General features: G+C 40.5%; 1 protein-coding gene across 1 annotated transcript; it reads left to right on the top strand.

The window, feature by feature from the left end:
- The first annotated feature begins 1,349 nt into the window (after positions 1 to 1,349).
- C19H3orf85 (chromosome 19 C3orf85 homolog) lies at positions 1,350 to 16,307 on the top strand. The gene is made up of 4 exons (XM_070242843.1): positions 1,350 to 2,784; positions 2,884 to 2,936; positions 14,359 to 14,492; positions 15,900 to 16,307. The coding sequence occupies exons 2-4, from the start codon at positions 2,888 to 2,890 to the stop codon at positions 15,987 to 15,989; spliced, it is 273 nt and encodes a 90-aa protein (XP_070098944.1). The 5' UTR covers positions 1,350 to 2,784; positions 2,884 to 2,887; the 3' UTR covers positions 15,990 to 16,307.
- The last annotated feature ends 296 nt before the right edge of the window (positions 16,308 to 16,603 follow it).

Below are 16,603 nucleotides of genomic sequence, written 5' to 3'. Positions count from 1 at the left end.
CTTGGGTGATTTCCTCTAGTCTTTCATCCAGCTTGTTGATCCATTCTTCTGTATCATCTACTCTGCTACTGAGTCCCTCTAGTGAATTTTTCCTTTCCACTATTGTATTCTTCATTTCTGATTGGTTCTTTTTTATATTTTCCAATTCTTTGTTGATGTTCCCAGTGAGTTCATCCATTCTTCTCCCACAGTCAGTGAGCATCCTCATGACTTTTTGTTTGAGCTCTTTGTCAGGTAGATTGTTTATGTTTTTTTCACTTAGTTCTTTTTCTGGGGTTTTGTCCTGTTCCCTTGTTTGGAACATATTCTTTGCCTCCTCATTTTGCCTCTATCTCTGTGCTTATGTCTATGTATTAGTTGGGTCAGTTCTGTCTCCTGATCTTGGAGAAGAGATGCCTTTTGAGGTCCAGCAGTGTGCTTCCCTCTTGTCACCAGTTTCAAATGTTCTAGGAGTGACCCCTGTGTGGGCTATGTGTGTCCTTCTGTTGTGGTAGGGTTGCTCTTGCTGCAGGTACCCAGGGAGTCTAGCTGTCTCACTGACCAGCTGGTTGGAATGCTTAGCTGCCGCTACCTGTGGCTGCTATGGAAACTTCAGTCACTTTATTGGGTTTGGGGAGCCCCAGCACAGTTGGCTGTAAGGTCTAATAGCACATTCCTCTTACAGTTTTTCTGTTCAGTGAATATGTCCCCAGCATGGCTGGTTGCTAGGCTCAGGGGCTCACAATTGCTGTAGGCCTCTGGCCTGCACAGCTATTGTCAGCTCTCTCAGGATTGCAGCTGAGTGGGGTTGGCCCCAAGCATGGGAGTACCCAATTGTTTCAGGCTTTGGAAAGTGGGGCTGATCCTCTATGTAGCTGTTTGAGAATCACAGGTCTTTTGCCACTGGTAAGCCCCACAGCCCACAGGTCCACACCCATTATTGTCAACACAGTGTTGTCTTGCGCACACGTCCAAACTCCCTGGAGTGGACCCAGTTCCCACACACTCCACCAATGCCCTACACACTTCACTCACCCCTCATGTACACCCTATCCCACAGAGGTGGACCCACTTGCCTGCCTGCAGAGGATCCAGGCACTCAGTCTATGCAGGCTGACAAGTTGCCCGAGAGCATACTGTTGGGTAGGGCCAGTCCCAAGGGGATGCTGCCTGGCCTGGCTGACCTGGATTAAATCCATGCTCTAGTGGGCGGGGAAGACCCTGGGCTAACAGGCCAGGGGATGAACTCCAATGGCATCTGCCAGTGTCTGTGTCAGCTTGCCTGTACTAGGTCACAATAACAGCTGCTGCCAAAGTCTCAGTCCCTAGAGAGGTCTCACCTCTCACTGAGATGCACCCAGAGCCTATCAGGTGAGTCTCTTTTCACCAAAGGACTGTGCACCTTTTTTTTCTGGTGATTTTATGTTGCTTTGTGAAGTGGGTGAATTTGTGTGTGGGCCGTTTAAGAGCTGGCTTTTTTCCACTCCTGCCCGATAGTTTTTCTGAGGGTATTCCCTGTTGTAGTTAACAGTCAGCACAGCCCAATATTATGACACTCATCTCAGTTGTACTGAGTCTGAAGGATACTGATAGCGGTAATGCTCCCCGACTCTGTCCTCCGTTCCTCCAGGGAAGTCTGTGTACCTTAGATTGCTCCTGGCCAGCCATGAAACTCTGTGGCTTGCAAAGGTGTCTTTTTTCTCTCCAGAAGGGAATTTCTTCATCTTCCACCTCAGCCAGGACTGTCCCTTGTTGTGGGGGTTCTTTGTATCCAGTTTTCGGTTCTCTCCCAGTGGTAATTGCTCCAAGAATAGTTGTAACTTGGTTGTGAATGTGGAAGGAGTTGAGTTCAGAGTCCGCCTATGCCACCATCTTGACATCAACCTTGTCAAGATATTGACATTGATGTAATTGACTGGTCCTACTCAGACGTCCCCAGTTTTACTTGCGTGCGTGCGTGTGTGTGTGTGTGTGTGTGTGTCTGTGTAGGAGATGTGTTTAGTTCTATGCAATTTTATCACATGTTTGTATTCACATATCCACCACCACAGTCAAGACACAAAACAGTTCCATCACCACAAGAGTCCCTTGTATTAGCCCTTTTATAACCACATCCACCTCCCTCCTCCATCCCTAATCCTTAGCAACTACTAATCTGTTTTTCATGTCTCTAATTTTGTCATTTCAAGAAGGTTATATAAGTGGAATCATACCGGTAGTAACCACTTGGGACTGTTTTTTTTTCACTCATCATAATTCCCTTGAGATTCATCTGAGTTGTTGGGTCTATCAACAATTTTTATTATATTATTATTGCTGAGTATTAATCCATGGTATAGGTCTATCTCAATTTGTTTAACAGTCAGCCTTTGAAGGATGTCTGGGTGGTTTCCTGGTTTTACCTGTTACTAATAAAGCTGCTATGAACATTCTTATACAGGTTTTCATATGAACATAAGTTTTCATTTCTCTGAGATAAATGCTCAGTAGTGCAATTGCTGGGTTGTGCAGTAATTGCATGCTCAGATTTATAAAAAACTGCCTAACTGTTTTCCAAAGTGACTGTACCATTTTATACTCCCACTAGCAACATATGAGTAATCCAATTTTTCCACCTTGGTTTTGTTTTTACATTGCATTAGCGTGTGGATGATAAAATTAGTAAATAAATACGTGACCCATATAAGAACCGCCTGTAAAAAGTCAGTCGAAAAAGTCCAAAGGGCAAAAAGGCAGGAGTTATATAAAAAAGCCATCTCAAGCAAAGGCCTCTCTCTGACTTGTCTCAGCTCGCAGGGCTCCCAGGTATGCTGTAAATGCTTCATATTCCTGGAAAGTACCCCATAAGCCCTAAAGCTTTGCTTGGTTAAATTAAAATTAATAAATCTTTTCTTTCCAAAACAGAATCATGGACTATAAAACGCTTCAAGTGGCCCTGTGTTCAACATTGCTCATAGGTAAGAACCTATTTCTTTTTTATTTATCACGTCTTTTATAGCTATCAGGTTGACAGATAACCCCTTTTGACTTTTTAAAGATATGAACAAAAGTGTTTTATCCATACACCAATTCTAAAGCACTGGGGAAATGAAACTATTGTGTTACGCTGTGGTTTTGAACATGTTAGTGTTAATTGCGTATGTGATCATATTATTCCTGATTATGTATTAACGTATTAACATGTTGCTGTTGCTAAGAAATCTATTTAACTGCTACTTCTGAAGAAGTGTTCTAGTGTCCTTCAACAAAGGAAAATTGTAAATGCCATTTAGAAACTGCAATACTTACATGTATCATTATGTGGAGACCCCCAGGATACTTTGAGAGTGTGAATTCATTAACCTTCAGGGTAAGCTGTGGCTCGGAGAAGTAGTGTTTTCAAGACATATCAAGGAAGACACTCAGGCCAGATGATTTGCTGCCAAATTGACCCAGTAGCTCAGAGGCTTATATCTGAATTGAACTGCGGGATCATTTGTTTTTCTCGTAACCCTAACTGAAAATACTTACGAAGGTATAAATTATTTTCGCAGTTAAGTCTCTACAATTTATAAATACTTCTGATGAAGATGCTTAACTCAGAATAAATTCCTACTTTTATGAAAGCTTGAGACCCATGTAAAAAAGTTACATATTTTGTTTGAGGTACACACACACACACACACACACAGCGACAAATAAATAGATGTAGGTGTATACCTATCTAGAGAATATAAATCTAGGTATGTGTGTATATAATTAGCTTTTTATTTCTAAGCATATTAATAATTTTAATAAAGAGTTTTAATCATCTATATTGCACTTTGCATTTAGGAGCTTTTTAAATAAAGGATTTAGAAAATTTCAGCCAGTAATTACTGAGCAATTATCACCAAGGCATATACAGTTATACCCAGTTACAGCCCACATCTCCAGAGGAACAAAGTGAGGCTCACTCAGTTTAAGTGTGCATCTGAGAAGCATGCTGTAAACTGAAGTCATGGACTGGCAGTGCTCCATCAGCATAACGCTCTGCCTTGGCTGATCCATGCCGTTGACTTTGGAATGGGTGATGGTGGGTCACTGAAAGGCTGAAGGTGTTGTGGCTCATCCACATTCACCTGAGAACACCGCAGGGTCAAAAATATCTGGCAAAAGGAAAATGGTTCTGCAAAATGACTTTTGTAGACTTTCTTAAAGAAACAAGTCGGAATTAACTTTAACTCCAGCAAATATGTCTACCTATAGAGGCAACTGGTTTGATTGACTTCACTTTAAAAATAAATAAATAAAACTGTGCAGTTGAAGGTCATGAAATAACAAGTTGAGGACGAGAAGCGAAGGACAGAGGAACGTTGACCCTGCTCGGTTAGCCCTTCGGATCTCAGGACAGAAGCCTTAACTGCCTGCAGCTTGAGGATACTGAGGTCTTTAGAAACAGATTCATTCGTTACATTAATAACTCGTTTAACTGACATTTTCTGAATCATATAGCTCTAGCGTAGAAAATAATAGTTTGAATCAACATTTTTTGCTTCTCCCCAGCCCTTTTCATTGAAGAATGTAGGCTGTTCATCTGCACTGGAGCCCTTCTGCTTATCCTAAGAAAAAAACACTTTAAAAAGTTTGGTTTTCTTATTAAAAAAAGGTTTTCTCTCTTACCGATTAGTTGTCTAACAAATTACTTTTGCCTAGAACTTAATTTGAAGTAAGTAGGGAAAAGATCTCATTATCTGTTTTCCTAATGGGAATGCTGAAGCCAAAAATGATGAAGAACCTTACTCAAGTAATTAAATTTATGAGCACAGTCCCCAAATTATTTTATTGATTTTTCCCAAAATAGTAACTTATACACATTAAAGCTGATTCCTTGGTTGGAGAATTAGAAGTCCGAGTGTCATGATTTGATTAAAAAACAAAACAACCCTCTCTGTAGTATTTAGGCCAAGAATTGCCTTCTCCTCTAATAAAACAGCAAATATTAGCACTACTATGATATCTTCATTATGCATCGAAAGCTTTCCATGTTACATTAGTTCAACCCTCATAATCACTGAAAATAGGTGTTGTGATTCCTATTTTACTAATAGGAAACTGAGGCTTAGAGAAATTAAATGGCCAAGCCATGCAGTTAATCAATGATGGATGCTGGATTTGTATCCAAATTCTACATCCAGGGCTTCTGAGAACAAAGCTCTTCTTTTTTCTACACAAACTGTCCCCTCTGGCACTGCAGTGTTAGATATGGGATATGTGGATAAGGGATATGTGGATATGGGATATGTGAATATGGGATATGCAGATAAGGGATATGTGGATATGGGATATGCGGATAAGGGATATGTGGATAAGCGATATGCGGATATGGGATATGCAGATAAGGGATATGCAGATAAGGGATATGGAGATAAGGGATATGCAGATAAGGGATATGGAGATAAGGGATATGCAGATATGGGATATGTGGATAAGGGATATGCGGATATGGGATATTCGGATAAGGGATATGTGGATATGGGATATGCAGATAAGGGATATGCAGATATGGGGTATGTGGATAAGGGATATGTGGATATGGGATATGCAGATAAGGGATATGTGGATATGGGATATGCAGATAAGGGATATGCAGATATGGGATAGGCAGCAGAGCAGGCAGCAAGAGCTCCTCCTGAAAATGCAATAGAGCCAGTATTATTGCCACTGGTTCCACAAGAATAGATCAGGACTTAGGGAAAGGGGTGACTTTAGAAGAAATAGAGCCAAACCAGGACATAACCAAGGACAGTTTCCGGTTGCACTGAGGGTAAAGAGAAGTCTGAAACTCCACGTTCCCTCTCACTAAGGCACTTACTAACATCAAGCAGTCCCATTTCACATAAAGAGGAAATATGGAAAATATACATATTTGGAAAGTGTTTCACTAAGTAAACCAAACTTAGAGTTGACCCATATTTGAAACAATTTGGGGGTTGAATTGATGAGATCTCCCTCTAAGTGCAGGTACGTCTTCCAGTTTTAGACAGGGAGAAAAACAGACTGCCTGTGGCCTGTTTCTATAGCATAGTTCCAGCTCTTGCTTTTCACTCCATGGTTACTAACCAAGGCCAATTTCTCTAAAAGTTTTTTGTTGTTGTTTTGGTTTGTTTTTTTGACAAGAGCTTTTAAACTCACATCTTCTTCCCGACGACCCTGTCACAACTCCCGTCCCTCCCATTTCTTTTCTGCCATAGAAGGAATGGCCCTTCTCAGTCATCCCTGCAGCCCTCCAGTTCCTTAGGGAGTCTGTATTACCAGATATAGTTTTAGCTTATTTCATAAGATTTTGTTCTTAATTTTCCCTGCTCACTTTGGCTTAAGATTGATTGCTCTCAAGAAAGTGGGTAGTGAGAATAAACTTGGAAATGACTTGTTTGGAGAAAAAATGTGATTACCCATGACTAGATTCATTGAGAACGCTGGATGTTGTAGAAAAACTTGCTCTTTTCCTATCCAATTGGCATCATTTGTCATGGCACTCGAGTTGAGAATTCATCAACACAGATACGCAGTGACCCAGAAGGGGTCACTCTTGAAACAAATAAAATGCTGCCTTTCGTGAGCTATGAATTTCTCTGTCCACAAGATTAAAAACTGATAAAAGATCTGCCAGCTCCAAAAACACATCCCAGGGAATTCCGCGGCCATGTGTGTGAGCGTGGATGTCGGCGTACGTGTGTTGAGAGCACGCTATGACAGATGGAAGTTGAACTCAAGTGATACCAGTTTCTGTTTACTTTTCAAAGTACTCAACACGTCAGCAGTTGTAACGTCAATAAAGCCGAAGTTCCCGAGTTAAAAGTTCAGTGACGAAAGCATTTTATTAACAGACAGTTTAGTACGATGCCGGGGATTTGAGAGTTCGTCCGCGGGTCAGCCCCTTTCATTCCTCCCTGTTCACTTCCACGACCCTCTTACCATCTTCTTACTTCCTTCTTTGCCCTGTTCCTTTTTGCCATGACTTTTCACCTTTTGTCTTTTGTAACCGCCTTTCTTTAGTCTCTCCTTCCTTTGATTTCTTGATTTCTCTCTTCTCCTTCTCCCTTCTTTTTTCTTCACATTTTTTTCTCTCACAACTCGAACTTCTTCTCTTTCATTCTCTCTCTCACTAATTTTTATCTGAATTACAGCAAAGTGGGAAAATCCTCTGTACTAAATAGAACTCTTCTATCTTCCACCATAAACTTTTGGGTCAGTAATCACAATTTAGAGCAAGAAGGAAAAAAAAAAAAGTATTTCATTATTTGTAAAAAATTCCATACCTAACACAGGGAATAAAATATTCAAGTCTAAAAGTATTTTAATCTCTCACAAAATTATAAAACTTCTCCTACGTTTAGAGAGATCTTTGAAAATTTTACCATATTGCTGAGGCATCTGCATATCCTTTTCTTCTGACCCTGTTTTGAACTTAATTCCTAGTGGCCATTTATACTTTATTTTAGTACTTAATTTATGTCCATGCATAATTCCCTGGGCACTTAATTCATCTTTATTTTTTTAAGACATAAACATTTTAGGTGCAGGAACTGAAACTCAGTCCAATAAAATTAGTGGATAATATAGGTTGTTCTTTCCTTGCTTATACTGAGCGCTAAGTGCTTCACTTCCCGTATCCCATACCTAAGTACTGTTGAACTTGGGGCGGGACTGTAGTGCTTATTCTCCATCTGCAGTTCCAGACATTTGGTAATACTGTAAATATTAGTATCACCTAGCCCTGAGGGAAATAGCTAGTTAGGGGCCTGTCCTGTGATCTGCCAGACCTTTCGCATCTTCTGCCCCCCCCTTGAATCCCACCACGTTTATTTCATAGACGTTGACGATTACACCAGCAAGAAGTTCACAGCTGTGGCTGCCCAAGGATGACAAGATCCTGCTGATTGGAGTGCCCTGGTCTGTACTCTTTTTTTTTTTTTCCTGTTTCTTAGTGAGGCTCTGAGACAACAGATCTAAAGGGTTCTCTGAGCCACCTTCTGACAAATAGCACCCCCTTATTTATCCTGGTTTTGATCAAGCTGAGAAATAAACCAAAGATGATTATGGAAGGCCATTTCTTTGATTGCTGAGAAAGACTCACTCGGAAGATGTAGCATAGTATGAGGACATGAAGGGCCTGAGGACTGGACCCTAGAATTTGGCAAATTTCGTATCCAATTGCAGTTTGCAGAACCAGAACAGAAAGGGTGCCCTCTGAGGGCAGATCACTCTCTAGATGAAGAAGGAAGAGCCATCTGGACATGCCAAGTTATGCCTCTTGGATTTACCAGTGAAATGAGGCACTGCCCCTTCCTAGGCCTGGGACTACCCTAAACGAGTTGCCTCTGCATGGAATTTGCCATCAGACCTGCCCTTTCATTCTGTTCCTTAAGTTTCTCATTAGACTTTCTCATCTTTTTAGCGTAGAGGTTCCTACCATAAGTAACATTTCTGTGGTCGTGTGCATAGTATACAGACTATTCAGTCATTTCTCCACCATCAAATTTAAAGACTCTTTTTCAGCCTTCCCTGAGTGATGGCAGTATGGGGAGTCTTTCTGCCTCTAATTATACAACTTCCGCTACTCCCATATGCTCATCAGCCCGTGATGGACACTCATCTCTTTGTGCATCATGTGAACACATTTGTTTCGTTTGCTTTAATTATTGGCTATGTTTATTTTGACTTCTTTTTCACTTATTTCTGCCTGTCTCAGTGCTGAATTTCTTGGCATGCAAGGTTCTTGAAGGCAGTAGGAGTTGTGCCCACTTAGCATATTCTATATGCTTCCGATGACATAATACCACCCAGAGAAAGTAATTTTCAGTTAATGACCTATTTGTTATGAATACATTCCAGTTAAAAATAGAGCTGGAAGAGATCTTAGAGATCATATGATCCAGCCTCATTTTACAGAGCAGAAAATAAAAGTGCAAGAATAAAAAGTGGCTTGGTGACCTAACCAGTCACTGACAGGGCCAGGTTAAGACTCCAGACCTCTGATCCTTCTTGATTTGGATGGGGAGAGTGTGATCTTGAATATCTTCATACTCGGCCATGTCTGCTTTGTTTCTACTGTACAAAATTTTCTGCAGAGGATATTTGAGAAACTTTTAGATGTAGAACTAAGCTTCACAGGTCCTATTAAAACTGACTATGAGAGGTTGACCTGGTGGCATAGTGGTTAAGTTCGTGTGCTCTTCTTCGGTGGCCTGGGGTTCACAGGTTTGGATCCTGGGCATAGATCTACACACCACTCATGAAGCCATGCTATGGTAGCATCCCACACACAAAATAGAGGAGGATTGGCACAGATGTTAGCTCAGGGCCACTCTTCCTCAAGCAAAAAGAGGAAGATTGGCAACAGGTGTTAGCTCAGGGCCAATCTTCCTCACCAAAAAGAGACAACAAGAACAAAAAACTAACTATGATATGGGATGAAAGGAAGAAGGTTGTGTAGGGAGTTGGAAAGAAAGAGAGGGATATTTCTTATAGCTTATGATTATAAAGTTTAAATAAGGCATTAACCTGTCTGATATTGCCTACATTAAAAAAAAAAAAACATTGAAAAACCAACCAAGTAATGAAACTCAGGGTTCAGTTTCAGTTTTCAGACTCCAGCGGTATTATATAGGCTTACAAACACAGAACTCTGACCTTGCTCTCACTAACTTTCAAGGTTGATCAGGCAAAATGAAAAAGGGAGGAGAAGTCTCTCAAGCAGAGAGGATAATAGCGTGCCCTTCTATGGTGTTTGCATTTTATTTCCAGCCCCGCCACTGACTTACTATGTGAACTTGAGTGAGTCATTTCATCTCCGTGTGTCAATTTTCTCATTTGTAAAGTAGGACAATAAATACTGCTTTCTCTGTCTCTCTCATGGGTGATGTTATTATCACCATCAATTACTATTTATTGAATGCCTGTTGGGTGCATAATGCTGAGGTAGGCGCTTTGTTCTGGGGGGCGGGGGAAGGAGCCAGCATCACTGAGACATTTTCTGTGAGTAAAGAGAAGATTTACGGAAGAATTATTAGAGCTTAAATAGTTATGGCTTGTATTTTAAAGCATGCTTCTCTGCCAAGATTTATGTAATAGCATTTTTTTCTTAGTGATTGTACAATGCACCCAGATAATTATGGTGCAGAATATCGGTTCTACTTTTGGATGATTCGAAGGAACACTATCTTAAGCAGTTACTGTTCTTTCTTTATCTAGCTGGAAGTTATATTCTAAGCATAATTCATTTAGAAATATTTTTAGATATTGTATTGAATCTACTTTGCCTAGCCACTCCCTTTTTTTTGAAAAACACTTTTTTCTTTTAATAGAATGAGTATACATTAAACATGCAACACTGTAACTAAACACCTTTTCCTCAAAAAGAATGAAGAGAAGTCTGAAAAGTCACCTATTAACACATCTCACCCCAAACCAAAACTTTACTGCTGGTCAGTCCACACGAGTCAGCCCAATGAAGGCCAGTTCCCTCTCTCTCCAAACCAACCCTGTCTTCCCATTGCCACTGTCACTTACTCTGATTCAGGCCCTACCAATCTCTCATTTGGGCTGTTCAAAGAGCCTCCGACCTCGTGTCTCTCACTCTGCTCTCTCCCTCATACCATCTGTCCTCCACACTACTGACAAAGGAGTTTTCAAAAGTAAATCTGTGAACGGATAAAGAAAATGTTGACATATACACACAAAATACTATTCAGCCTTAAAACAGAATGAAATGCTAACATATACTACAATATGGATAAACCTTGAAGGCATTATACTAAGTGAAATGTCACATATGAAAGGATAAATATTGCATGGTTTCTCTTATATGAGGTACCTAAAATAAGCAAATTCATAGAAAGTAAATGGTGGTTCCTAGGAGCTCGGGGAGAGGGAAATGGGAATTATTGTTTAAAGGGTACAGGATTTCTATTGGGGATGATGAAAAAGTTCTGGAGATAGTAGTGATGGTTGCTCAGCACTGTGAATGTCCTTGATGCCACTGAATTGTACACTTAAAAATGGTTAAAATGGTAAGTTTTATGTCATGTATATTTTATCACAATAAAACAAAAATCTTTGAAGCAAATCTGACTGTATCATTTTCTTGTTCAGAAATGATAATTAATTATTTAAAGAATGAAGTCCAAACTCCTTGGTATGACAGTAATAATCCTTGAGAACCAAGCTCCAGCTCCTCTTTCCAGCATTGTGCCTCACCACATCCACCCCACAGCGCTGCCTTGCAGTCACATCGGCCAAGCAAGGGTCGCTGAACCTCAGGCTTCCTTTCTCCTCTGTTCCTTGACTCTCCAGGCTCCTTCAGCCTGGAATCCGTGCTCTTTGCTTCTACTCCTTTCCTGCTGGCTGTGGAAAGCTTACACGTCTTTTGAAGCTCAACACAAAACCAATTTCTCTGTGAAATTATCAGAATTAATCACTCCCCCATCACATGGTCTAGTTACAAAATGTCTTATAATTATTAATGAACTCTGAAGATAATGTGAGTTCCTGAGTGGGAAGGGTTTTTTTTGTTTGTCTTTCCATGCAATCGTGATTATTAGAGGAGGATCTAAGGTGAGGCAAGTGGAGGTCTCGTGGCACAAAATTTGCATAACCCTGAGAGTGAGTTCCTTCTCAGATTTGGTGCCCTAATGTCCCCACTTGTCTTCCTAGTTTCAACTACTTGACCTTAGTAGTTGCTTATAATGCATTGTATTAGTTATCTACTATGGTATAACTAATTTCCCCAAACCTTAGCCATTTAAAACAATAAACATTTATTATTTCACAATTTCTGAAGATCAGGAATTTAGGAGTGGCTTAGCTTGGTGATTCTGAGTCGAGATCTCTCATGAGGTTGCAGTAAAGATGTTAGTGGAGCTGTGGTCATCTGAAGGCTTGACTGGAGTGAAAACACCAGGTTCCCAAGTCGCTCATTTATGTGGCTGTTGGGAGGAGGCTTCAGTCCCTCGATATGTGAGCCTCTCCCTCAAGGCCTCTGGAGCGTCCTCACAACATGGCAGCTGACTTCCCTTAGAGTGAGTGATCCAGGAGAGGGGCAAAGCAGAAGCTGTAATGTCTTTTATGTCCACAGAAATCACACACTGTCATTCCCGCAGTGTCCTGTGGTTACACAGATCAGCCCTACTAAGTGAAGGAGGGGACCACACGATATGAGTATCAGAAGGCAGCGATCTTTGGGGACCATCTTAGAGGATGGCTTCCACAAACGTGCTGGATTGATTATATTGAATTAGATTATCTAGCAGCAGGTCAGTATTACTTCTGGCATCTCTTACTAGTATTTTCTGAAGTTGACTTTTGTCTATTATTTTTAAATCATTGAATAAATACAAATGCTAACTTTGTATAAATGGGGACTACATCTGAGCCATTTTCAAACCTCCATTAGTAGTACAGTGTTTTGCACCCAGAGGCAGCCTGACTGGTGTGTAGTGTCAAGAGAGGCTGTCATTTTCAGCAGGTGCCTGTTTAGAACTAGAGCTCACTGGGTTGACAAATTAAACTAGAAATAATAGAGCTAACAACTAGAACCCTGCTTAGGATCCAAGGCCATGCTTGGAAAAACATGAGATCGTAGGGAATGTGTACGAAACTCAGCTTCCTTTTTTCTACAAGTGGAGGAGTTCTGTTAGCGTTCTTACTGTTATCTCACCCCAAGCATTTCTGCCTCTTAGTCACGATATAGAGCAGCCACTCTGAAGGGAGAGCTCCACATCCTCCCTCCCAATAGCTGTGAGGCCTTGAACATAGTATTTAACTTTTCTGTGGCTCATTTTCCTTGTCTGCAAAATGAAATGATTAATATTGCTACCTCTGAGATTTGCTGTGAGTATTAAATAAGGTAATTCAGTTAAAGTATTTAGCACAATGCTCAATAAATGTTAACTAGCATTATTATTACTGCTTATAAATAAAACTCTTATCCAGACCCCTCTAACCATTGTTTTCAGACACTGGTCTCGTAGGTTCCCAGTGCTACACTTTTGCACACATCATTCCTCCAGCTTAAAATTAAAAGTGTTGTTCCGTCTCCCATCCTGCTAAATTTAAGCTTTTCAACAAGGACTAGGCTAAGTAAATTCTTTGACCACAAAAATGTCTGCTTGCATCGCAGTGCCCCAGTGCTTAACAATAACACCTTCTCCTACATTCCCTTAGCACAATCAAATCCTACATTGCCTTGTGTTGTTTTGTATCTTGGACCTTTCATCCTCCTCCTTACAGAGGATAGCTCACTGTACCCCTGGTCCATGCAGAGTGTTGGTCAATAGAGGCCTGTTAATGATGAAACTGTAGTATGCGTAACATAAGGTTACTTAGGATTTTGTAATAAATGCTACTTTATCACAAGCAATGAACAGATCGTATTGTCACTACAAATAGGTCAGGAGTGTGTTCTTTCTTTATATTGATGCCATGATTGTGTTTTATTTAGGAATGAAAATATAATATAAACTGTTAAAATTTCAAGATCCTAAAAAAGTCTGGATTTTAAAGATTTTATTTTTCCTTTTTCTCCCAAAGCCCCCTGGTACATAGTTGTATATTTTTAGTTGTGAGTCCTTCTAGTTGTGGCATGTGGGACGCCACCTCAGCATAGCTTGATGAGCAGTGCCATATCCGCGCCCAGGATCCAAACTGGCGAAATCCTGGGCCTCTGAAGCGGAGCCTGAGAACTTAACCATGTGGCCACGGGGCCAGCTCCAAAAGTCTGGATTTTAAAAATGATATATACATATTTTTTTAATCCTGGAGTGGGAAGGAGAAAGAAAGTGCAAGCCTGTTCAACTTAATGGTTCATCTATCAATGCTAGCAATTTTAACCAAAGTGCCAGTTTGGAGAGCTGTCTACTTCAGACTGAAAGCTATGGTCTATTTTGGAAGACTAGGAAAGCAAGAGTAAGATTGTTGACGGCCTGGTTTGAGCCAAGTGGTTTATAGCCATTAATTTATCCAATTCTTACAGTAATCCTTTGTTATTTTGTTGTTATTATACTTCTTCACATACGAGAAAACTAGAGCTCAGAGAAATTAGACAACTTGCTCAAAAAAGTGATAGAGCTGGAGTTTGAATCCAGGTCTGTGGGCTCCCATGCATGTGCATCTCTGAAAATCTCCATCCACCACACAGCACTGGCTTTTGTGCTGTACAAATGTAAGTCATGTAAGGTGACAGTACAATGGCGGCAAAGGTCTGAGGAGAAGCCATCTCCCTCAGGGCATAGCTCTTCCAGGGTTTCCTTTTCAGGCTCCCATCCTCCCAAAGACCACAGCTTGGTCTCTTTAAGAGGAAACGTTGAGATGTAAAGTATTGCCCTAAAAGATGCTGTGCTCTTGAACTCTGAATTACAGGAGCATTGGGAGCGCCATTTTTGTTGGAGGACCCAGCGAACCAGTTCCTACGTCTCAAGAGGCACATATATTTGCAGGATTACTGGGACCCAGATCACAATCCGAATACATGGGGAAACTCACTGGTTGATCAGGTATTTGCATTAAAAACAAATGGCCCTTCACCATCTACCTTTTTAAATAACATCTCATCTGCTGGCATTAACACACCACCAGCCTAGCTGATTTTTCCTCTCTAGCTGTCCTGAGCTATACCTGCCCTTTCTTCTTCATAAAGTGGCTTTGGTTCAGTAAACTCCACCTCCTCCTTCAGGACTAAGATTCAATCTCTCCTCCTTTCTGAAGCCTTTCCTTTCTTTCCTGGGAGGCATTTGTCCTCCTTTCTTCTTGCTCCTTTGCATGCTGTTCACACGTGAGTAGCTCACGAGATGTCACACTGAAATGATCTGTTTTGTGCACCCAATCTCCCTATCTAGACAAAGTGCACATCTTACCTGTCAAAGTCATTATCCTCAGGACCTAGCAAAATGACTGTTGTGGTGTCAAGTCTCAATAACTTATTACATGTTTGGGTAGGTGGATGGATGGATGGCAGTCACATTTTAGTTCCTTCTCTGTTGTTCAGCAGCTCATTTCCCTCTGCGAGAGTTATCCGAGGCTTTAATGTTGTCCCCTAGTTTGCTCACCTTTTCCACATTTTCCTATTCATTCATAGTCTCGCTCCAAGAAGAATAAAGAAGAAACTCGTATTAGCCAGTTTTATTCCATGTTTACTCTTTTGATAGAAGAAGACATTGAAACTCCCGGCCAAATGAAATTGCTGAATTATCTGAGGATTTCAATTATTCATGATTTCCCTCTTACAGTTTAGCAATTTAGAAAGCAGAGATGTAAAACAAATTAATTAATTCCTTCAGTTGTTTGTTCTTTCTTTCCACATGTATCAGGCTCTCACTATCACCAGGCTCAAGAGTTATATAAATCATAAAAAATTTGAATGTCCTTGTTTTTCTAGGGCCTGTCCTTACTCCACATGGCTGAATTTTAACTGGTCTGCCAGGACCGGCTTATTTCTGCCTAGCGTTTGCTAATGAAAACTACCAGTTTGAATAATGCATCCAGTTTTATGCCTGTTTTTCTCTAACAGGCACCATTTAGAGGTACTAAAACAAGACAATTGTTTATTTGGCAAATTAAATAATACAGACACTGGTAGACTGTGTCTTCTTTATGCAATATTGAAATTTTCAAGTGCAGTCTTGCCTGCAATTGTGGACCAGTACTGGGATCAACTGACAGATACTGGGATGTAACAAGATGCCACCACATTGGTTCATACTGTGGCCCCACAAACACTGCAAAACATTTGAGCATGGAAGTAAATAGATCACTAAAAGTGTGAAAAACAAAACTTATTGGTATTATCCTTCCATTGTATTTCTCTCAGTCTTTTAGGAATATCTGTATGATCGTCAGCATAACTGATGTCACACGTATTGTACATATCCAGAGACCGTGACTTGAGTTTCCTTTTGTTGCAGGCTCGGGAGACGTGGACAGCTCTGAAAACAACTGCACAGTATTATCTGAATGTGAATACCTTCACCTTTGACACATCCACTGCCCAGTAAATGTGCTTTGCTGGTTAAACCAGGAAACCAAAATCGTGGGACTCAGCATGGCAGTGTACCAAAACCGTGGGTTTTGGAGACCTCGGGCAAACCATACCATTTACTAGATTATTTATTATATCTCTCTCAGAGCTCTTGAGAGGAGCAAATATGAATATCCATGTAAAGTCCAGGAATTAGAAGTTCTTAATAAACGGTAGCTCTTAAAATGAGAACTAAAATAAAGACCGCAGTAAGAGCATTTACCAAAATGGGGCTTTGATGGGAACAGGAAGTCAAAAACAAAAAAGCAGTGTCATTAAAACTCTGTTAATAGCTCTTGCTTTCTATTGTCTCTTCTTTGAGAAAATTTGTTCACTTTTTAATTCGAGGAAGAGGATCTCTCCAGTGAAGCTGTTTCTCTCCTCTTTTCTTCAACACTTGTCACTTTCTAAAGCCAGTCTATTCTAAGACCATGCTTTTGAAAATTTTCAAATGGTGCTGATATCAAAGGGTACTGATGAAGGCAGCAGAGAGAATATCTTAACTCATATTGAGGAATAGAGGTGACTCAGAAGCCACTGGAAGCCATTTATCTCTAAGTTCAAACTTTCTGAGAAGTTTTGTAAAATTTG

This window comes from Equus caballus, chromosome 19 (genome assembly GCF_041296265.1).
Source record: "Equus caballus isolate H_3958 breed thoroughbred chromosome 19, TB-T2T, whole genome shotgun sequence".
Classification (NCBI taxonomy): Eukaryota; Metazoa; Chordata; class Mammalia; order Perissodactyla; family Equidae; genus Equus; species Equus caballus.
This window is presented reverse-complemented; position numbering and strand designations above follow the sequence as displayed.